Source organism: Carcharodon carcharias, chromosome 10, assembly GCF_017639515.1.
Source record: "Carcharodon carcharias isolate sCarCar2 chromosome 10, sCarCar2.pri, whole genome shotgun sequence".
Lineage (NCBI taxonomy): Eukaryota > Metazoa > Chordata > Chondrichthyes > Lamniformes > Lamnidae > Carcharodon > Carcharodon carcharias.
Genome location: NC_054476.1, coordinates 117,440,640 through 117,464,978, shown reverse-complemented (window position 1 = coordinate 117,464,978; position 24,339 = coordinate 117,440,640). Strand labels below are relative to the sequence as shown.

The 24,339-nt window shown below is 45.2% G+C and overlaps 1 protein-coding gene across 1 annotated transcript in view; it reads left to right on the top strand.

Moving 5' to 3' along the window:
• Positions 1-24,339, top strand: part of mmp28 (matrix metallopeptidase 28) — a 147,244-nt gene that overhangs the window by 84,598 nt on the left and 38,307 nt on the right. Inside the window, exons 2-3 of the mRNA XM_041198347.1 lie at positions 438-517; positions 17,092-17,279. Coding sequence (XP_041054281.1) covers positions 438-517; positions 17,092-17,279 — 268 coding nt within the window. The remainder of the gene's footprint in view (positions 1-437; positions 518-17,091; positions 17,280-24,339) is intronic.

Below are 24,339 nucleotides of genomic sequence, written 5' to 3'. Positions count from 1 at the left end.
ATTCAGTCAACTACAAGCACTGGACATGCGTACATGCCCATAATTCACCCATGAGGGAAGGTTTTCTTTGTACACTACGAGTAGCAAAATGGCGAACCAAGTTATAAAGAATTCACTCATTACTGCACACATTGTGCAGAGAAATTCTTCCGCCATGTCATGCTCTTGCCATCATACTAAATGAGCAGAGGCTTTTTCCAGAAGAAGGGAAGGAATATTAGATGGACATAAATCCAGTGAGGTTCCCTTTTCAACTGCTGAGAGTTTATTGGATCCACTAGCCATTCTGGTAGATCAAAAGAAAGGTAGAAGGACAATATTGACTTATTAACTAGTCAAAAGTGTGGATAATGATATTTAATATATAATAATAACACTGCTGTTTTCATTCAGTTGCTCTGACTTTAATAGATTTCTCTTTCTTTTTCTTTCCCAAGGCATTTTTAAGAAAATACGGCTACCTTGAACCTGGCCCTCCCGAGGAATTGACTTCAGCTCAGGTCAAAGAAGCAGTGAGGTGAGGTTTTTATCTGTAGACACTGAAGTGATATTAGGATAACATCAACACTGCATACCCAAGGGTTAACTGATTAGTTGCTGCATCACGGGCCTTTGCAACTAGGGTGGAATTTAATCCCCCCATTCCAGAGGTGGGTTGGGAGGTAAGTGGATGGTATATAATGGGACAGGAAAGTTAGGGGTGGAGACCCAGTCTCCTTCCCGACTCACTCCAATTAAAGTCCAGTGTGGGGAGGTCTGAGAATGGCCTTCCTGCCTGGAGGCCAAGTGAGGCTCTTAAACCTTCCACTTAAGAGCCTCATCCCACCACCGCTGGTATTCAACCAGTGGCAGGTGGGAGCCTTGACTTGGCAGGTATACCTGAAGCTTGGGGGATCTTTACTTTTGTGCCATCTTGACTCCAGTGGAGAGAGCTGCCAGCAGAAAAGGAGGGACCCACTGGAAGGCATCCTCCTGCCCTTGAAATGACTCCTCCCTCACTTCACTGCGTCTCTCTGACCGACCCCGGCAATCCTGCCCCACTCACCTTTACCCCAGGACTCCAGGGCCGATCTTCAGCCTGGGCCTACTGCAGTACCGGCAGTGACCACCGCTCCCAGTGGCATTGCCGGTACTGGAGAGCTGCAGGCCTCTGATTAACCAGCAGTAACCTGTTGTAATGAAGAACTAGCATTTTTTAAGTCTGCTGGGAGATCAACTTTTTTGTTTTATTTGGCTTTAATTCAATGAGTTTGAATATCTGTTTTGGTTTTGTAGCATAGATTAGAGGGTTATAAGTTAGAGATCGCATTCAGGTTACTTATGTTGAGGAGTTTCCATTTCAGAGATAGAGAACCGGGTCTGCATTTTTTCCATTGCTCAGGCCTTGACCTTTTGAAGGGTGGTTTTCAATTTTCAACTGGCAGTAACCTAGCAGAACTGGCTCTGCTAAAGGAGTTAAAAAAAAAAGGATCTGCCAAGATCAAGACCTATCTGTGCAGCTCCATCAACTATATTTGGACAGGTTGGTGATGAATAGCTTGACATAAACCAGAAAAGGCAACAACTCAAAATCTGTCGACTGCAAATATAGCTCAACTAGTTCCCTTGTGGAGAAATGTAAACTATCTATTAATGGTTTTGAGGGGGAAATAAGCAATGCACCAGGTTTTGCTGGAAAGGGGCAACTCACCCCGTGTCCTGTCAATTAACCCCTTGCTGTAAGTTGCTGCAAGTTCAAGAAGTTAATGGCACCAAAAGGACACCTGGGGCCTTGGTGAACAATATGACAACTGTGCATCTCCTGAACCAATGAAATTTAAGGATTGAGAATGAAACAGAGGAACAATGGAAAGACAGGTTTTTGGTGCCTCAGGGTATCAAGGGGTTTGGGGAGTAGGCAGGAGAGTGGATTTGAGGCAGAAGATCAGCCATGTTTATGTTGAGTGGTGCAGTAGGCTCAGGGGAGTGGCGTGTGGTCATCTCTTGCTTCTATTTCTTATGTTCTTAAATTTTAGAAGGACATCGGCCGAATTAGATTGAAATTAGTTACAGAAAGAGAAATAAGGAGAGGGATGGAAAGATTAGATTGAGAGAAAGAAAATAGATATTGTAAAGGAAAGGTAAGAAAATATTAAAAAATGAAAATTTAAATAATCTCCAATGACAATTTACTACCTGTAACAATGTAACACTTTAAATTGCTCCCTTTCTGGACCACAGAGGTTGAGTGGCATTGCAGGAATATAAATCTCTTCATTAACTGGGCACTCATGATGTCAAGTAACAGCTCTAATTTTCTGATGCAAGTTTAATTGACAATTAATCCACAAAGGCAGCAATTTCCCGAAACGCACAGGGAGTTTGAGGGCACGTTGCTGTTTTTGCAAAGCTAAATGCATTCAGGGCAAACCTTGCTGGATAATATCAATGTGATATTCATTGCCATTCGGTGCATCATTACTTTGGCAGCAAAAACTGGCCCAATGATTTGATTCTACACAATTTTATGAAATGCATAGTTGTAGCCAAGCTAGTTTAAACATGTAAGAATTGTTAAATTAGCTTTTTAACAAACTGATTTAAGAACAAGTATGAAGATATCTGCTGTTACAAAGTGTAAAGCTGCACTATCCACATGGAATGACTGACTCACCTCCAATCTCCCATTGCCAGGCATTTCATTTAAAATCAATTCAACCCAAAAGAAGCTCCATTTACTTCTTCCCTCCTCCAATGGGGGATAATCAACAATTTGTCACAAGACAATTGCCAAGTGCAGGATTGAACCCTTGCTTAGTGGGCAGCAGATTCTAGCAACTCCCAAGAGTGGTACATTGAAGAGCGCAAACTCACTATAAAATGTGTGGATTCATTGCTCATATCTCCCAACCACAGCATGAATCTACATGAGATCCCACTGAACTTCAGGAAGGCTGGTTTCCTCTCTGCATCACAAATACAGCAGGCACTAAATCCTACCTGACCTCCGAGTAATCTCTTCCAGCCTCGCTCATTGTCAAAGTTCAGACTTCCCTCCTCATCCATATTTACCATTGACACCTGCCTTCAGTGTGGTGGCTCAATCTAAACAAGGCTTGGACTTTATCAGTTAGTCTGATGTTCTCAATGTTCGCTGTCATGTTTACACAGAGTCAGTGACTTGCACCATTTATACGCTCAGAAATACAAGTCTTTTCCAAAAGTCTGTGTGTGTGTGTGTGTCTGTGCATGTGTGTTATGATCCCCAGCTGAGATTACCCCTGGACAAGCCTGATCCCAGGGTGGAGCCCGGCTTGATATATTCTAACTTTTATTAGTTTGTTTAGATACATGGCGAGGGGTTACTGAACAGAGTCACTGGAGTCAGTTAATGAACTTTTAACAAAAGCATAAAACATTTATTAAACAAGAAAAGTGAACAATATTATAATACTCCTTCACCCACAACTATACCTCTACAGATATATACAGATTTTTAAGAATAACACAAGTTACAAAAGCTGTCTTATACTCTAATGTTCACAGTAAGTACACAATTCTTGTAAACCAATAGGCACCCTGTGGTCAAACACACCACACTCTGAAACCAAGTGACAGATGCCACCCCAGACAGATGCTATGGATCTCTTTGTAACTCTCCCCAGACGCTTGTCACACCGTGAGCTGACCAGTCTCACTGATCTCTGACTTTCACATGAGGGTTTCTAATCTCCACGCTCGAAGGACTCGCTTTGAGTCTTCTCCCAAACCAATGATTTCTTTCGGATGCCCTCCGCAAGGGTTTGCCTCAAATGTTTCAAACTCTCCTTCTGGTGCTCCCCTCCCCTGGGTCACCACATGTATTCCAGCTTCCTTCCACGCACTCTATCTCACCGACTCAGCTGTCAACAGTACACCATGCTTCACATGCCCATAGCAAAGAGTTACAGACCTTCAGCCATCTCTTGGGAGCTTCTGGCACCTTGCAAGCTGTTCTTGCTTTAAATCTGCTTTCTGCAGCTTTTGTCTCTTTAAATCTGAAGATCTGAAGCTTGAAGCCTTTCTCTCTGCCCCTGACTCCTTAACTTTACTTAACAGGACCCTTTCCAGGTTCCTGTCCTTCCTTTGACTAGAAGCTTAAGACTTTTTCCTGTTCCACTCCTCTGGATTTTGGGGGTCTTTACTTGGGACTTGCTATCTGTCCCCTTTGCTCCAATCTCTCCTGGCAGCTACTTTCAAAACCAACTGAACTCAAAGAGCCTCCAAATCAAAACTGCTGTTTCTATTTTCTTCTGTGTGTGCCTGTGGGAGGGATCGGTCTCTCTGGACCCCTGTTGCTAGGCAACAGCCCAGTTTCTCTACTCTTATTTGTTTAACTTAGCTGCAAAAGTTGTAAAACTCATTAGAAATGCAGGCACTTCTTAAAGTGAAACTAAAACTCAATTTGCCCTTTTCTTAACACACAGATACAGAAATACAAATCAAGCTTAAACATTAAAGCTAAAACTCATTGCTAACACCCACAAATACAAATATAACTTAGTTAAACTATCTCTATTTCCTAATAGTGTGTGTATTTGTGTATATATGTGTGCATGTGTGTAAAGATGTGTGCATGTGTGTCTGTGTTTGTGTGCTTTCATGTATGTATGCACGTGTATGCCTGTATTCAGCCGGAGACCAGGAACTTCCAATTTTATCATCATCAATGTGAACCAGTCCCCATGCAAACCTTCAATTAAAAATGTTCCTTTCTATAGAGTTATATAGTGTCACTGAACACTGTGGCGCAATGTGACATTATCTGGTGACCTGCAGTAAATGCATCCTCACACTAATGGGGCCTCATCCCCCCCATGATACCTGGTTGAAAATGGCCATTTCCACTGTTCCTCTTGGGGCTTCATTGGTCTCCCAGCAATATTAAGGCGCAAGCCCAGGAGAATCCCCGCAGAATTTCAGGACCAACAATTTAACATTGAACTCACTTTCTCAAATCCCAATATATTCCTAATCTGGATTTTCATTTTTGCTCAGTGGGTAGCAGTCTTGCCTCTGGATCAGAAGGTTGTGGGTTCAAGTCCTGCATCCAGAGACTCAAACACCCAACTGGACTGGCACTCCAGGGTGTTTCTGAGGGAGTGCTGTACTCTTGGAGATGTTATCATTCAGATGAGGTATTAAATGTAGGCCCCGTCAGCCCTGTTATCTGAATGTAAAAAATCCCACAGCACTATTTTAAAGAAGAGCAAAGGAGTTCTCCTTGGTGCCCTGGCCAATATTTATTTCTCAACAAACATCATTAAAACAGATTATCCAACCATTACTGCATTACCGTTTGTGGGACCAATTTGTACAGAGTCTGGCTGTCATATTTCCTACAATGCAGCAGTAAAGCGCTTTTGAACATCCTGAGGTTAGGATAGGCATTTATTTAATCAAAATGATGGACTTCAGTGCTCAGCAGTGCTACAGTTGCCCACTTCATCAAGCACTCCTAGCTCAGGCACAGAGGCAGTGTGTAATGGGCAAGATTGGATCAGCTGCCCATTATACATCTCTCCTTCAAATGAAGCAAAAAATTCCAATATTACCCATTTATGCTGTTACCAAAAGTCAAAATTATTGCTAATCTTTCTGCCCTTGAGACTATAAATTAACTTGCACTCAGGCAAACCTCACAGAATGACTATATGTTACTTTTTTGTCAGAAGACTTTTTAAAATATTCTTTTCATGGTTTGCAGGTGTTGCTGGCTAGGCTGGAATTTTTATTTCCCATCCCTAATTGCCCTTGAGAAGGTTACTTTTGTTACTAATTAAGTAACTAATTTGTAACTTTTTTGTCAGGAGACTTTTAAAAAATATTTATTTCACGTGACGTGGGCCTCACTGGATAGGCCAGCGTTTATTGCCCATCCCTAATCTGAGTTTGGGTGTTTAGATTTTTATATATTGTGTAGAAATAGACAGCTAGATAGCCAGACATTCACTCTTGGACTAGTGGGCTCCTTGTTCTAGGGTATAGGATGTTATACTTTGACCACTGGCCTCTCCCATTGACAGTGAGTTACATCCTTGGATGAGGTATGTGTTTGTTCAGACTTAGTCTGCGTAGTATTTGGCTACCTTTCTGTGTCATCCAGAATTGGGTGTGGTTGATTCTCAGTCTTTGAGTCTGTTGTCAACATCCAAACTGCAAAATGTTCCTTCCTGAACTAGTATAGAGAATCCTGGATGTCCAATCAGTAACTGAGGTGCTGCAGTAATACAAAGTGACTTCAGACAGTGATAACTCATACCCCTTTTTATGAGTTGAAATCTAGCTAATAACATTATGAGTTAACTAAAGATGACCCATGATTTATTACCCTTTCCACATCCTGTGTTATATCCATCTCTCTCCCTGGCCACTAATCCATGCTGAACTAGGCTGTTCTTGAACTTGACATCCTGTTTTACCCAGAGCTGAGCTCAAACCCCATATCCTCTGCATCACCAAGACTGCTGACTTCTACCTCTGAAATATTGCCTGTTTCTGATGTTGTCTCGACTCATTTGCTGCTGAAATCCTCACTCATGCTTTTGTTATCTCCAACTTGGTGATTCCAGTCATGTCCTAGACGGGCTCTAACCTTCTAATCCCCCTAAACTTGAGCTCTTCCAATGGCCTGCTGGCTGGCTACTAACTCCTGCCATATCCCAATCGCCATCACGTCTTTACTCGCTGACCCACATTGGCTCCTGAATCACTACTGCCTCACATTTAAAGCACCAATCCTGTGATCAAATCCTTCCATGGCCTTGCCCCTCCCTATCTCTGCAACCTCCTCCAGCCCCACAATCCCCTGAGGACTTGGTTCTGGTCTCCCTGATTTCCTTTGCTTCACTATTGGTTACCGTGGTTTCAGCTGCAATCGCCCCAGGTTTGCACTAAGTGCAATAGTGAGCGGGATTAAGGACGATTTACCCGCCGGCCGCAATGGTGGCTTTTCATGAGGCATACAGCTAGTTCACCAGTCTCCATACTCCTGATGTACTCCTCCTGCAGGATGAAAGAGAGAGACGTGTGGGTTAGTTTGGGTACACTGAGAACCTCTCTTTGTTAAGTCTGAAGGCCCCTTAATGCATCCCAGAGAGTGCTGGCCACCACTTGGATGGCTGCTCAGCTGGCACCGCATGGCTGCCCAAAACCCCAATCACCTCCACCTCACTCCACCTGACCGATTGGCAGTAGCTTTGCCCACTGGACTGCATGTTGTGTTCTCAGCTCAGGCACAGGCACTCTCCTAACTGCTAGGCTGCGCTGTTAGCTTGAACCATGGGGGAGACTGGTCCAAACCAGGATGATGACATTGTAAGGGATTGTGAGCACCTCCACCAGCGACTGCTCCATGGCTAGCTTTAGCAAGGAGATTATACAACGTGCCCAATCGTTTAACTGCCATGCCGTCCAGTAAAACACTCATTAGTTTGCAGTCTGTGCCCAAGGGGTTAGAAGCTCTGGAGCATTTAGTGGCACTTCCATGCCTCTGCATTGCTTGAGTGGGCAGAGAAGCTAGAGACCCGACTCCAATCATATCAATGCGGCTGTGTCTGAACTGTCTCAACTGCGGAGGGATGGTCACTTTGTACAAGATTTCCCTAATGCTTGGCTGCTTCCTTCCCCTCCCCTCCACCCCACCCCACCCCACCCTGCAAGAGCTTGTGCACTACTATCAACTGCAGGGCAGCCCTTGCTGCTCCTAACCCCAACATGCCTCAGCCTTGAAGTCCAACAGGCAACCCTCATGAGCGCTAAACAACATTACTGTGCACTCACCTCCGAGTTTCCCTCAGAGTGCAGCCGCCAAGTGCATGCCTTATATATGCTGTTGTGAAACACGTTGATGTACTCGGATGATCCAGCGTGGGAGGTGATTCTGGCAGGATGGGCTTATAATAATATGCAGATGTATTATGATGAGATTCCCCTTGTCCAGCATTGGGAAACTCAGCCTGCCATTGACAGGCAGGGCGGAGGATTGCCAGCTGGTTTCATGATATTGTGAAACCATTTTTGGCCTTCTCGCTATATTGTCCACTCACATCACTGAACATGCTTGATGCCAGCGGGCATGGAAAATTCTGCCCCTAGGCTCTAAAGTGCTGGAATTCCTGTATCTGTGTGTCTCCCTCTTCTTTTGCTACACTCTTTAAAATCTACCTCATTCGCCGAGCTTATGGTCACCTGTCCAAATGTCTCCTTCTTTGGTTCTTATGCTCCTGTGAAACACCTTTTACTCTGTGAAATGCAAATTGTTGTTGGATATTCTAGAATGTGTAGTAACAATGTGTATTTCAGTAGCATTCAGTTGGCTGAGATTTGGCACCTACAGGCAGTGTAGTCTTGGTTGGGGATATCCCCTCTCCCCTTATAAGCAGTGACAATGATGGGTTAGTACTTAGCTCGTGCGACTCCGCTGGAGTCTCAGAAACTGGAATCAGGTGGCAACTTTGTTCTCTTTGAAAATCAGGATCTTTTCGTGACAGTGAGACTCCAATGGAATTTTACAGCACTAAGGGGCAGAACCTGTGCTACTTATGCTCCACGCATTCATAACATGATATAGAGTGTCCAACACAGCCACTCCAAAGAGAAAACCTTTATCCAAAGAGCTTTTTAAATGATTTTTGTTGGTCCAGAAAGAATATCTCACTAAAAAGCAACTACCCAACATGCTCAATGTTTCACAGCCCTGACTTGTGGAGGAGTGGTACGAAATCATCTCCCGTTCTCCATAACCAACCTGGCCCACCTGCACTCTGTGCCCAGCAACATGCATATGAGGCCCAGCCATGCTTCCATGATGATTTTTAAAAATATTATTTGTTCATGGGATGTTGACTTCGCTGGCTAGGTCAGCATTTATTACCCACTCCTAATTGCCCTTGAGAAGGTGGTGGTGAGCTGCCTTCTTGAACTGCTGCAGTCCATGTGGTGTAGGTACACCCACCGTGCTGTTAGGAAGGGAGCTTCAGGATTTTGACCCAGCGACAGCGAAGGAATGGCGATATATTTCCAAGTCAGGATGGTGAGTGGAATGGAGGGGAACTTCCAACTGGTGGTGTTCCCAAGTACCTGCTGTTCTTCTAGATGGTAGGAGTCATGGGTTTGGAAGTCGCTGTCAAAAGACCCTTAGTGAGCTGCAGTGCATTTTGCAGATGGTACACACTGCTGCCACTGTGCATCAACAGGGGAGAGAGTGAAGGTTGAAGGTGGTAGATGAGGTGCCAATCAAGCGGGTGGCTTTGTCCTGGATGGTGTAAAGCTCCCTCAGTGTTGTTGGAAATTGACACTACACATTTCAATTTTAATGGATTCATGAAAATTAGGAATGGGCAATAAAGCAACCCCATTGCCATTTTCTGGAGGTCAGCTAGTGTATCTTATCATAACAGATGAGAAAATGAATTGGGTATTTTGTTCGGTATTGTATATTTTATCTTTTATATCAGGGAGAGAGGAAGCCCAGACGCTATACTGAGGAAGAGTTTCTTTCGTATCCACTTGTAATTGTAAACACCAATAGGAAGATCTACTGGGGGTTAACTTGGGTCAAGTCACAGCAGCTGTTTAACTATGCTTCAGGTAAAAGAAATCCACATTTCTTGTGCGACGAAGCATAACAAGAAACAGGAACACTTGCTGAAAACTTTGAACAAGTCACAACCTCATACATGTTTAAGATCCTTTGCTACATTGCCAGACACAGTTCCCCAGATAAAAGCAGAATACTGCGGATGCTGGAAATCTGAAACAAAAACAAAAATTGCCAGAAAAACTCAACAGGTCTGACAGCATCTGTGGAGAGGAATACAGAGTTAACGTTTCGAGTCTGTATGACTTCTTCAGTTCCCCAGATGTTGATCCTGTCATGGGTGCAATTTCTAAGTGTTAATCTTCTGCTGGGCATGGTCCCATGGGTAGAGGTGGCCCTGAAGTGTTTTAGCCCCGTGGTTATTCTGTATTAGTTTAGAAAGTTTAGGTGGATAGCAGGCTAGTTAACCATGAGCACCATTGCAGCATTGCTTGACTCTGTTTCAGCAAATGTCTACAAGTGCACTGCCAGCAGATGTCATTTAACAGGGATCAGAAGCAGGAACCCTGACAGATTTTCACTCATTAACCCAAGGACGTTGAATCTGACAGCAATATCCCCAACTTTTATCCCGCTGAGAAGTGTTAATTCAGCACAGATTGGGGGTTAACTCCAGGACCTGGGTGGGCTATGTAGCTCTGTTACTCAGCTTTAAGTAGCAGAGATATGAGGGAAGCATCTAGAATTCCACATGATCCTGGATGATGTTTGTTTTCTTCCCCTTGATTCATTCTGGATAAAGATGAAATTAAAATTATGGATTGAATTTGCGTCAATGAGATGAAGCAGACATAGATGACAGTACAAGGCGGTTAAAGAAAGACTTGCCTTTATATTGCACTTTGCATGATGATCAGACATCTCAAAGCACTTTGACAGCCAATGAAGTTTGTTCTTGAGTGTAGTTACTGATGTAATGTAGGAAATGTGGCAGCTAATTAGCACTCCGCAAACTCCCACAAACAGCAATGTGATAATGACCAAATAATCTGTTTTTGTGATGTTGATTGAGGGATAAATATTGTTGAAGACACCAGAGGGAACTCCCCTGCTCTTCTTCAAAATATTGTCATGAAATCTTTAATATCCACTCAAGCAGGCAGATGGGACCTTGGTTTTATGCCTTATCTGAAAGATAGCACCTCTGACAGTGCAGCACTGCTTCAGTACTGCACAGGAGTGTCAGCCTTGATTTTTGTGCTCTTGCCCTGAAGTGGAACTTGAACCCAGAACCTTGTGATTCAGAGGTGGGTGTGTTATCAACGAAGTCATATAAATACTGTCACGACAATAGCAGGTCAGACGCTGTGAATTCTGTGAGGAGTATCTCACCTTCTGACTCCTCAAAGTCCGTCCACCATCTATTAGGCACAAGTCAGGAGTGTGATGGAATACTCCCCACTTGCCTGGATGAGTGGAGCCCCAACAACACTCAAGGAGCTCGACACCATCCAGGACAAAGCAGCCCGCTTGATGGGCACCCCATCGACCACTTTAAGTATCCATTCCCTCCAGCCCTGATGAACAGCAGCAGCAGTGTGTACTATCTACAAGATGCATTGCAGAATCTCATCAAGGCTTCTTAAACAGCACCTTCCAAACCCATGACCGCTACCACCTAGAAGGATAAGGACAGCAGGTACGTAGGAACACCACCACCTGGAAGTCCTCCTCTAAGCCACACACTACCCTGACTTGGAAATATATCTCCGTTCCTTTACTGTCGCTGGGTCAAAATCCTGGAACTCCCTTCCTAACAGCACTGTGGGTGTTCCTACACCACAGGGACTGCAGTGGTTCAAGAAGGCAGCTCATCACCACCTTATCAAGGGCAACTAGGGATGGGCAATAAATGCTGGCCCAGCCAGTGACACGCGCAACTCCTGAAGAGAAAAGAGTCACAGTTGACGGATAACAAAAGAGTATGTTTGTCTCAATAGAAGGAAACATGTTTCTGTTCAGACCCTATGTCGGCATCACTTGCGCAACTCCGGCTAACATACCCACCCATATGGGAGTGGGTGCAGCAGATGTCTGGATGTGGTGGCAGGTGAAAGAGAGCTGACTGAACTGCTCTGTAGTGGTGGTCCCCGCCCCTCCTAGCTACGCAGCTCGATTTAATACCCAATGAGATTCAATCTGAACACCAAGGCTGAGACTGTGTGAGATGTGGGACCTATATTTTCTCTCTCAACTCTGGTTTAAAGGAAAAATTTGCATTTTTATAGCACCTTTCATGACCTCAAGATGTCCCTAAGCACTTTATAGCTAACAAAGTACTTTACAGGTATAGTCACTGTTGTGGATTAATAAGGTAGCAAGTCTTCACACAGCAACATACCACAAACAGTGATGAGATACATGACCAGATATAACAGAAAATGCTGGAAAAAGAAATGGCTTGATAGGATAACTACTGGGAGGTTGTTTCCCCTTGCTGGGGAATCTAGAACAAGGGGGCACAGATTCAGGATAAAGGGCTGATCATTTAGGACTGAGATGAGGAGAAATTTCTTCACTCAGAACATTGTGAATCTTTGGAATTCTCTACCTCAAAGGTCGGTATGGTCTCTTCTGTGCCTATTTCTTATGTTCTATGTCCTTCAATATCCAGCAGGTCAGGTAGTATCTGTGGAGAAAGAAAGAGTTAACATTTCATCGGATAAAATATTTTAATGATCGGATGTTGGTTGAGAGATTATTATTGGCCGGAGAGATTTCCCATTCTCTGAAATAGTGCCATGGGATTTTTACACAGGAAGGCAGGGCCCCATTTTAATGTTTGATCTGAAAGATGACACCTCTGACAGCGCAGCACCCCCTCAATACTGCCTTGGAGTGTCAGCCAAGATTATGCGCTCAAGTCTCTGGGATGGGGCTGGAAGTTACAACCTTCTGACTGAAAGCTGAGATATTTATCACTGAGCCAAATGAATAAGGTTCTTTTTTTTAAAGCTGCTAAGTCATGTAAACTTGAGAGGTGAATCTGGTCTAGGGTGGGAGAAGCGGGTAAAATATTTTATATCAGCCACTTTCTTATTGAAAGGTGGAGCAGGCTCGAGGGACTGAATGGCCTACTCCTGCTCCTAATTTGTATGTTCATATACCCCCAATTTGTGAACCACTTGGAAGTTCATGTTGAAGTTTTTAGCTTATAATTCTGCTCACAGTTACTTGGCATTAATTGGCCTAGGTTCATTGTAATGGGCAATTACAAATGCAATGAATATGTTTTAAGTAGTCAGAACAGTTTCTTGACAGAAACTACCTCTGAATTTAAACAGTTGGACAGATTTTCTGAATGCAGTTTTTACAACACAAAGCAGACTTTTTAATTTGGTCAACCCAAACAAATCTGTACTTTATTTTAGTGAACAAGATTTGGTTTTGGAAGAAGTTATTTTTTTCATTGGCTTAGCTATCTATCTACCCTACAGTTCAGCTCTGTTCATATACAATTGTGGAATGTTAGTGCATAGCAGGGGTCACTTGGCCCAGTGTGACCAATTGGCCCTTATCTTGTGATTGTCCCGTATTTGAGGTCAATGTCCTGTATCCCAGTTTGAATGCTGCCTGGAAGTTCCCCTCCAAGTCACTCACCATCCTGACTTGGAAATATATCACCGTTACTTCACTGTCACTGAGTCAAAATCCTGGAACAGTGTTCTTAACAGCACCATGGATGTACACACACCACATGGACTGAAGCTGTTCAAGAAGGCAGCTCACCACCACCTTCTCAAGGGCAACTAGGGATGGGCAATAAATGCTGGCCCAGCCAATGAAACCCACATCCCAAACATCCCTAAAATAAAGGATGTTTGTTTCCCTGCAAGTTATTTTTTTAAATCTTGCACAGTACCCATATCTATGCAGTACCCACTGTCTTGTTGGTATTGCACAGTTCTGGCTGCATCCCACTACTCCCCCCACCTCCACAACCCCCCCCCCCCCCCCCCCCCCCCACCCCACCCCCATGGTTCTCACCGCTCTGGCAGCAGAACCCCCATACTCCACCACCCCGCCCTCCATGGTTCTCACCGCTCTGGCAGTACCTGTCACCCCTGCTCAAATGGACCTCCGTGCCAGAGTGTCCTTTAATTTTCTCCGTGAGAGTTGGTCACCAGACTTGGTCCACTGTGCCATTGCCAGCTTTGTAGAAGAGCTGTCCACTTACCCCATTCTCTGTTCTTCACACTCCATAACCATTTACATTTAGACACATTCCTTTTTCCTTTCTCCAAAACCATTGAGGTTTAGTCACATCCCCTTATCCTTACCTCATATCCTCTGAAATGTTACTTTTCCACTTCACTTTAAAAGTGATTATGGATTCTGTTTCCCACACACTTCAATGACCGAGCAACTCGCTGTAGAAAATCATTTTTCCTAATTCTTAGCTCCGTTGATACTCTTAGTTACTTCCAAGGTGTAGGTAGCAGCCACTGTTACCAACTCATCAATCAGTGAAATCATGTTTTTTTTCCAAATTTTACCCTTATCAAGGCACCTTTAGAAATTTGATCACCTTTATCAGTTCTTATAACCTTCCTTATTCCAGGAAAAGAGTCCCAGCTTCTTTAGTCTGTACTCAACCCCTCATCCCTGGGATCATTCTGCATCCTCTTCAAGACCTTGACATCCCCTATAAACTAAACCGCTCAAAATTGGGCACAATGTTCTAACTGCAGCCTAAACAATCAGCAGTAGAGGTTTGCTTTTGCATTTGTGACACTATTCGTATAACCTTGGATTTCATGTTTTTTTCTATCACCTTGTACCTTTAAGGATTTGTCTGTCTGAATCCTTAAGTGCTTCTACTATATTGTGTGGTGTATATCTAAGTTTTATCTGACATCTATCGGCCCAACATGGGGTGGTTGAAGCAAACAGCATAGACCATTTAAGGGGCAACTAGATACATACATGAGGGAGTAAGGAATAAAAGGATTTACTGATAGGCTGAGATCAAGTTGGGTAGGAACAAGGCCATGTGGGTTATAAACATCAACATAGATCAGTTGGGCCGAAAGGCCTGTTTTTGAGCTGTAAATTCTATGCAGCATAACCTGTGGCCTCTTGAAGTCACTCATAGGACAGAATCTCCTGCTCTCGCTCGTGGTGAGCTTAGAAATGGGAAGGGCATGTACTTAGATGTGATGGTGGGGTACTCGAACCCCCACTCCTAGCCACCTTTGCACCCTGCCCAAATTAAGTTCTGAGCGGGAAGGTTGACCATGGGCCTTCCCACCCCACCACCAATTGAGGCCCTTAAACTGCCAATTAATGATCATTTATGGTCCTCAGCCCTCCATTGCTCGTATTAACCCACCCTGTCCTACCGGCAGCAGCCAAACTTCCCCTCTGGTGCTGCTGAACACAAGAGCTGCCGGTCTCTAATTGCCGGTCTCGGTAAGTGAGGCTTCCACCCTCAGGTTTGTGATTCCAGGGGAAGGCCTGCAGGTGGCCTCTCCACTGCCTGGTTGGCTTGTGGTTCGATGGGCCTTCCTGAAAAGAGGCAGCGAGGGTCTCCCGATGCCTCAACAGGAGTCTGCCCATTATTTGGTAACAGCTGGTAGGAGTTTCCCTTATGCAATTGAATAGAAATATAAAGAGAAGGTCTGCATTTATATAACACTTTACAGAACCACAGACTACCCCAAAGCATTTTACAGCTAATGAAGTGATTTTTTTTGATGTGTAGCCGCTGTTGCAATTAGGAATCATGGCACTGTCCCACAAACAGCAATGTGTTAAAGAAAGATTTTTTTTTTCTCTCTAGTGATATTTGTTGAGGAATAAATATTGGTCAGAATATTGTCAGAACTCCGCTGCTCTTCTTTGATCGTTTACATCCACCTAAGAGGGGTAGATGAGGCCTTGATTTGAAGTCTCAAATGAAAGATTTCCTTCAATCAGCACACCATTTAGAGTGTCTGCCTAGATTACGTGCTTAAATCTCTGGCATGAGACTTGAGCCCACAACCTGATGATTCAGAGGTGTGAATGCTGCCACTGAGCCACAGCTGACATTGGATTCTTCATTCTCTAGAGTTCTAGTTTGTAAACACTTTTGCTTGGTTTCTAACTCTCTCTGAGGGGCAGAATACACCTACCCGTTTTATCCGACCAGGGATGTAGAGCGACATAGAACCAATAAACATGATATCTACTAAGGTAATCGCCACTAAAAATAGCTCCAGCATTTCAATGGCACTGTACTAGCGTTCCTCAGGAATTCAGATGTGCTGATTCATCCACCCAAAGAGGCCCAACCATTTCCAGGGACAGTTATTCATATCTTACTCTCCATTCCCAACCTAATAGCCCCTCCTGCTATTATATTCATGAACTGCCCCAGGATTTAAGAGGCAGGATTTAGGAATTGCAGCAAGGAATACTGTGGACAGATAGACTAAATAAACCAGATGTCTTCCCCTGCCTAAAGCCAACACTAAGTTATAATTTTACTAGAATGTATAAGTAACCTATTCGCATATAAATTATAATCTGAAGAAAATGGCTTCTTCCCCTCAAAAAATCACATTTGTATTTTTGCTCTGGGTGTTTTGGAGGGCAGTTGTGACCCTGTCCACAAGTCAGTAAATCAGGGATAACACTCCCTTGGCCCGTTCGTGGAAGCCTGACTGCATTTTATGCACTTCAGGCATTTAACTGCCTGCAATCGGGGCTTCTGTCCCTTTAAGGGATGATGTCCCACCCTTAAGACTGCTGGTCAATCAGAGGGTCAGCAACTCTTCAGTCCCAGCAGCGCCACCAGGAGTGGTGGCTACTGCCAGGACTGCAAACAGGCAGGACCAGCAGCGATGGAGGATGCCCCGACATGGAGCTAAGTGGGGTATCTGGGGCCTGCCTGAATGACTCCAGCGAGGGTGGATGGGTTGTTCATGAGGGAGGGAAGGCCTTTCACTAGGGGCGGTTTTTGCCACCATTGTGGGGTCTTCTATTGGCCACAGGCTACCCGATTAGGAGAGCCAGCGGCACCCCCACCCCGAGCCTGGAGTGAGGCAGTTGGGTATGTAGCGGTATTCACCTGCTGCTGGTAGAAAACCAGCGGCAATGGGAAAGGGCCTTTTCTTCCCTTCAGTTGGCACTTAAGGGCCTCAATTAACCAGGGTAGGTAAAAGGCAATAGGGAAGGAGGGCTATTGCCACTTTCCCTGCCACTGGTAAAATGCCAGGGTGGTGAGAAAGTGACCGGCTTGCCACCCTGCACCATCCCACCTGATTTTAAGCACCCTCACCCCCCTCATACCATGCTCCCTGGGGGTCTGTAAAATCTCAGTCAGCAAAATATATTAAATAAGATATTAAGATTTGGGTGAGCATCTTGTTACCTGTGGTTGCTCCTTGCGCATGCTGATTGATTTGTGATCCCCTCTGAAGCTGCTGTTTTGAGCTGAATGGCCTTGCTGTGTGCTCATTGCTTCTCTCTGTGATGGCCTTTTGCAGGGAATTCCAATGGATTTCTCATCTCCCTGTCAGTGGCGCCCTGGATGAACCCACAGTCCGGCAGATGGCTGAGCCGCGCTGCGGAGTGAAGGATGTAGGGAGCCATAATACCTGGGAAGAACGTGTGGAAAGTCTTTTCTTGGGACGAGCCAGCAAACCAAGGCGGGTGAAGCGTTACTTGCAACAAGGTAAACAATACCAGTAGGTACTCTGTGTAGTGCTGATAATCCAATTACTTTGGCCTTGTGCACAGTAAGTTTTTAGAGATTAATGTGCAACATTTATCCATTGTCATTACTTCCTTTTTCCTCTCCCCGCACCCCCCCACCCTCCAGCTCCACCACACTTCCCAAAGGCCTACTCCAGAGACCTGAGCACTTACTCAAGGCTGACGTTCCGTTCAGTACTGATGAGCTGCTACACTTCGTCCAGGACTGATGAAGTGCCGTACTGTCAGGGGTGTCCTCATTTGGGATGTGATATTAAATCGAGTGTCTGTCTGCCCTCTCAGGTGGATTTAAAAGATCCCACAACACTATTTTGAAGAACAATTTCAGAGTTCTTCACAGTCCTGGCCAATATTTCTCTCATAACCAACATCGTTAAAAACAGATTGTCTGATCATTTATCTCATTGCTGTTTGCAGGAGCTTGCTGTGCACAAATTCGCTGCTGCATTTCCCACATTACACCAGTGACTATAATTAAACATTAATTTCTTGGCTGTAACATACTTTGCAAAGTCTTAAGACTGTAATTTCTTCTTTTTTTCCATCAAACAAACTCTTCTAACTGTAAAGAAGAGTCCGCCTATACTTGATAACGCTAAGCTTTACCAGTAAGATGTGGTCATGTTTTTGAACTGTAATTATTGAAGAATTACTTCATGAACTTTCTCCCAGATAGATGTTACAGTGATCTTGGATGGCGATCCTTCTGTAGCTTGGTAGTTTTAATAGGCTCACTGTTATATAACTGTAGAAATAATCCCCTGTGTGGCTCCTGGATTAGATCATCTCTCTGAGCATGATGGGATGATTGATGAGAGAAGAGAGAAAGGAAGGAAAGGAGAGAAAGGGTCAGGAGAGAAGATGGAAAGCAAAAGAAAGTTTGAGAGGGGAGAAGAAAGGAGTGTGAGTAAGGGAGGGGGAAGGAGTGTGAGAGTGAGGTATGGGGAAAGGAGTGTGAGAGTGAGGTATGGGGAAAGGAGTGTGAGAGTGAGGGAGGGGGAAAGGAATGTGAGAGTGAGGGAGGGGGAAAGGAGTGTGAGAGTGAGGGAGGGGGAAAGGAGTGTGAGAGTGAGGGAGGGGGAAAGGAGTGTGAGAGTGAGGGAGGGGGAAAGGAGTGTGAGAGTGAGGGAGGGGGAAAGGAGTGTGAGAGTGAGGGAGGGGGAAAGGAGTGTGAGAGTGAGGGAGGGGGAAAGGAGTGTGAGAGTGAGGGAGGGGGAAAGGAGTGTGAGAGTGAGGGAGGGGGAAAGAAGGGAAAAGAGTGTGGGAGTGAGGGAGGGGGAAAGGAGTGAGAGAGTGAGGGAGGGGGAAATGAGTGTGAGACTGAGGGAGGGGGAAAAGGGAAAGGAGTGAGAGAGTGAGGGAGTGGGAAAGAAGGGAAAGGAGTGAGAGAGTGAGGGAGGGTGAAAAAGGGAAAGGAGTGTGAGAGTGAGGGAGGGGTAAATACGGGAACGGAGTGCGAGAGTGAGGGTGGGGGAAGGGAAAGGAGTGAGAGCGTGAGGGAGGGGGAAAGGGAAAGGAGTGTGAGAGTGAGGGAGAGGGAAGAAGGAAAAGGTGTGAGAGAGTGAAGGTAGGGGCAAAAAGGGAACAGAGTGAGAGAGTGAGGGAGGGAGGGAGGGAGGGGGAAAGGGAAAGGAGTGAGAGTGGGAGGGAGGGGGAAAGAAGGGAAAGGAGTAAGAGAGTGAGGGAGGGGAAAGGGAAAGGAGTGTGAGAGTGAGGGAGAGGGAAAAAGGAAAAGGTGTGAGAGAGTGAAGGAAGGGGCAAAAAGGGAACAGAGTGAGAGAGTGAGGGAGGGAGGGAGGGAGGGGGAAAGGGAAAGGAGTGAGAGTGGGAGGGAGGGGGAAAGAAGGGAAAGGAGTGAGAGTGAGGGAGGAGGAAAGAAGGGAAAGGAGTGAGAGAGGGAGGGAGGGGGAAAGAAGGGAAAGGAGTGAGAGAGTGAGGGAGGGGGAAAGGAGTGAGGGAGGAGGAAAGGAGTGAGAGATGAGGGAGAGGGAAAGGAGTGTGTGAGTGAGGGAGGGGGATAAAGGGAAAGGAGTGAGAGAGTGATGGAGGGGGAGAGAGAAAGGAGTGAGAGAATGAGGGATGGGAAAATGAGTGTGAGACTGAGGGAGGGGGAAAAGGGAAAGGAGTGAGAGAGTGAGGGAGTGGGAAAGAAGGGAAAGGAGTGAGAGAATGAGGGAGGGGGAAAAAGGGAAAGGAGTGTGAGAATGAGGGAGGGAAGGAGGGAGGGAAGGAGGGAGGGAAGGAGGGAGGGAAGGAGGGAGGGAAGGAGGGAGGGAAGGAAGGAGGGAGGGAAGGAAGGAGGGAGGGAGGGGGAAAGTAAAAGGAGTGAGAGAGTGAGGGAGGGGGAAAGGAGTGTGAGAGTGAGGGAGGGGGAAGGAATGAGAGATGAGGGAGAGGGAAGGGAGTGTGTGAGCGAGGGAAGGGGGAAGGGAGTGAGAGAGTGAGGGAGGGGGAAAGTGAAAGGAGTGAGAGAGTGAGGGAGGGGGAAAAAGGGAAAGGAGTGAGAGAGTGAGGCGGGGGAAAGGGAAAGGAGTGAGAGAGTGAGGGTGGGAGAAAGAAGGGAAAGGATTGAGAGAGTGAAGGAGGGGGAAAGGGAAAGGAATGAGGGAGGGGGAAAGGGAAAGGAGTGAGAGAGTGAGGGAGGGGGGAAAAGGGAAAGGAGTGAGAGAGTGAGGCAGGGGGAAAGGAGTATAAGAGTGAGGGGGGAAAGAAGGGAAAGGAGTGAGAGAGTGAGGGAGGGGGGAAAAGAGTGTAAGAGTGAGGGGGAAAGAAGGGAAAGGAGTGAGAGATTGAGGGAGGGGGAAAGGAGTGAGAGATGAGGGAGAGGGAAAGGAGTGGGTGAGCGAGGGAGGGAGGAGGAAAAGGGGAAAGGAATGTGAGAGTGAGGGGGGAAGGAGTGAGAGAGGGGAAAAGGAGAGTAAGAGTGAGGGGTAGGGGCGATGGGAAGAGACAAAGCCAGGACATGTGTATGGATTAATATATTTGTTACTGGTATTGTGAACACTGGGTATTGCATTTCAAACAGATGCTTAAAATGAGGCAAAACAGAATTGTGACACTTTGAGGTTTTACTTGTTCAGTTAGTGCAGATCTTATTTCTGGATCCTTCACTGAATGATGCAGTCATGTGCAGTATCACAAGTCCTTTAAGAGGAATCAGTTGCTTGTAGAGTAATTGGATTTTTGGTTGCTTGCTGCAGGTGATGAGTTCTCTAAATACTCAGCTACCTGAGTTACATCAGCAGCACCGTGTCATTCTCTGCGGGACAGGACTTAGTTACCCCCTTGTCAGTTTGATCAAATCCAATCTGGAACACAAATCAGCATGAGGGAGAATTAGTTTAAAATCATGTGACAATGTAAACATATTTAAAAAAGCATTTTTATGAAAGCTTTCTTTGCTGGCACTTGTTTCTCTGCCTGAACATGCTGACTAGATTCCAGTCTTGCTGCATCAACTTGCTCTCAAACCATCTTCCATCTCAAACCTTTGTGAAATGTCTTCCATGCACCTCGTTTACACACCCATTCATTAACTGATGATGACAGGTGTGAATAATAATTCAAAAGGAGAGCTTGGGTTATGAGGAGGAAAGCTGGTCTGGTGAATGAAGTGAGACAGACTCCATGTCCTGAGAGGTAAAAGGTTAATTCAGTCATAGGAATTTATTTGGCAATTGCTTTGTTTCCTTGGATAATTTATCAGCAGAACAAGGGTATTAGAAGTGCAATTGATATTACTTCCTGGGATGAAGGTATTGTCTTATGAGGAAAGGTTGAACACATTGGACCTATACTCATTGGAGTTTAGAAGAATTAGCAGTGATTTTATTGAAGCGTATAACATTCTGAGGGGTCGATGCTGAGAGGATGTTTCTCCCTAATGGGGGATTCTAGAATCAGGGGGCACAGTTGCTAAGTCAGAGGTGAAGAGGAATTTCCTTTCTCAGAGGGTCACTAGTCTTTGGAATTCTCTACTCCAGAGAGCAGCGGAGGCTGAGTCATTGGCTCACTCAGCCTTGAATATATTCAGATTTTTGATCTACAAGAGAGTTAAGGGTTATGATGTGGGGTGGGGGGCAGGCAGGAAAATGGAGCTGAGGCCACAATCAGATCAGTCATGATTTTACTGAATGGACAGCCAGGCTCGAGGGGCCGAATAGCTTACCCCTGCTCCTAATTCGTATGTTCTTATGTTCTCCATTTTGACCTACTGAGCTCGAGAGGAAAAGCACCATTTTGGTTAAATTTGCTGCCTGCTATTGTGGTGAGTTCTGCATGTGTCAGGACAGTGCAAGTCTCAATTGCAGATTATAGCTGAATTATCAGATATCAATCAGAGCATCAGTGGAGCTGCTATCTTGCTTTTAGGACCCTTGATCAGGAGGAATGTGGGGGTGGTTTTAAAATATAACCCCATCCCATTTGGTTCACTTAAACTCCATATTTGCACAATGAGTTTGACTATAATTCTTGGCCTGTGACACTTGGTTCATTATAGGGATGTGGGTGTTGCTGGGAAGACTGCTAATTATTGCCTAGCCTTAGTCACTCTGAGAATGGTGGAGGGCCAGCTGACTGCGGCATTGTACAACTGGGTGGTTTGCTAGACCACTTTTGAGCCAACCATATTAGAGTGGGACTGGAGTTACATGTATGCCCAGGCAGGGTGAAGACACCAGGTTTTCTTCCCCTTAGTAAATCCATAGTTTTTTTAACTGAATTAAAATCCTAAAACTACTAAGGTGGGATTTTAAACTCTTTGGATTATTAATCCAGGCCTCTGGATTACTAGTTCAGCAACATAACTGCTATGCCACAATGCCATACTGTATCCTGTGAAATTATCTGGTAAGATACCCGACTTGACATTGATGGTTCTGAACATGACACTGAGCAATGTTGACCTTGCCATCACTGCTGGAAATGGTCAACAGGACCAAAAAGACATGGGAAAGACCTCTTTATATGTTGTTGGATCTATCTTGGCCCATAGGTTACGAAACTGTTCCATTAGGATGAGTTTTTGTAATGGATTTTTAATCTCCTAAAGGAGTTTCAGGTCTGCTTGCGTGCCTGTAGACCAGACCATGCAGACCTGATGAGTTCACATCAGCTTTTCAACATCTGGTGAAAATTTAAAATGAATGTCCCACCTGAGAGAGTTCCTTAATCCTCAACTGGTGTGGATTCCATTGATCGCATGTTCTGCCATCGCACATCCTCCTGACCTGTTTTAGCCTGTTCATCCCTGAAGTGTCTCTGCTTGTGGATCAAGCTCTGTTTTATATTGGATCATCAGCATATAGAGCTCCTTTCCTGCAGGCATCTTTGCATCCTTCACCTTTTCACCTGAATGAAATTCGTTTCTCAACAAAATGTTAAGTGTTAGCCAGAGAATAGGGGAGAACACACAAGCTCCATGTCAAGCGCAGAATACCAGCCTGCCTTTGTCATTCCCACTCCTTCCTTTGAGTAAAGATCTAGCTATAGTTCCTGTGTTATATTAACATTCCCAGTCCTTTGTTTGTGTTGGGTGGGCTGGATTTTCAATGCCAGGTCAGGAATCCAATACCCAGTTGAATTCTGGGACTCGATCTGTGCCTGAGCTGCATCACTATTGTGCACAATTTAAAAATTTAAACAGTCTAATTGGCCAGGCGGCAATCTCAGTGCCCAATAAGAGGCACTAACTGCCCCCTCCAGGAGGAAGGAGCTGACTGCCTGGCACTGGTGGCAAAAGCAAGTGGCAGCCATGTTGGGGCTGCTGCTGCTGGCTTTCTGATTTGAGCAGGCAGCTCCTGGGAAGTGGAAGGAGGTGGAAACGGACTTGCACAACAGGGTATAGGACCATCGCTGTGCTGGTGGGGCCCACAGATTTGTTGAAAATTCCACCGCTGCAAATTAAGTTATTTGGGCCAGCAGGGAAACCGACAGCTGAGCACCAACTTGCACGAGAATGGTCAGGCTCATCAGAAAAACTTTTCAAAATCCCATTCTGCTTTGCATCGGCCTCCTTAGGAAGTTCCCCAAGGAACTTAAGGAGCCATTAATTGATGTCAGGCACCTTCCCCACTCCCTCATCCCACAATCCCTTTAAAAATCTGAAACTGTCCTGGAGTTGTTGGGATCCCAAAACGATCCCTGGGACCGTGATTTTCAATATCCTACCGTGACGGGTCCTGACCCCACCCACAACTGAAAATCTGGCCCAAGGTCTGTCTATGGATCCTGTGTTTTATTGACATTCCCTGTCCTTCCTTCGTATCATTAGCTTGGTTCAGTTGATAGCACTTCAAGCCTCACTCTAGGATACAAGTTGAATCTCCATTGAAACTTCCCTGCAGTGTTTGAGAGATTGCTGAATTGTAGGAGGTGTAATCTTTCCGATGAGAAGTTTAATGGTCTACCTTCTGGAGTGAATGTAAAAGAACTCATGACACTATTAAATGAAATGCAGGGAGTTCCTCTGGTATCCTGGCCAACATTCCTCCTCAACCAACCCGAAACATTAGCCAATCCTTCACATTGTTTAACAATTGTGGGATCTGGGCTAGTAATCCAGAGAAAAACAGAATTACCTGGAAAAACTCAGCAGGTCTGGCAGCATCGGCGGAGAAGAAAAGAGTTGACGTTTCGAGTCCTCATGACCCTTCGACAGTTCTGTCGAAGGGTCATGAGGACTCGAAACGTCAACTCTTTTCTTCTCCGCCGATGCTGCCAGACCTGCTGAGTTTTTCCAGGTAATTCTGTTTTTGTTTTGGATTTCCAGCATCCGCAGTTTTTTTGTTTTTATCTCTGTAGTAATCCAGAGACCCAGGCTAATGTTCTGGGGGGCATGTGTTCAAATATCACAGGGGCAGCTGGTGGAATTTAAAATTCAATTAATAAAATCTGGAATATAAAGCTGGTCTCAGCAATGGTGAAGCCATCATTGATTGTGGTAAAGACCCACCTGGTTCACTAATGTCCTTTAGGAAGGAAATCTGTCATCCTTACCTGTCCTGGCCTACGTGTGA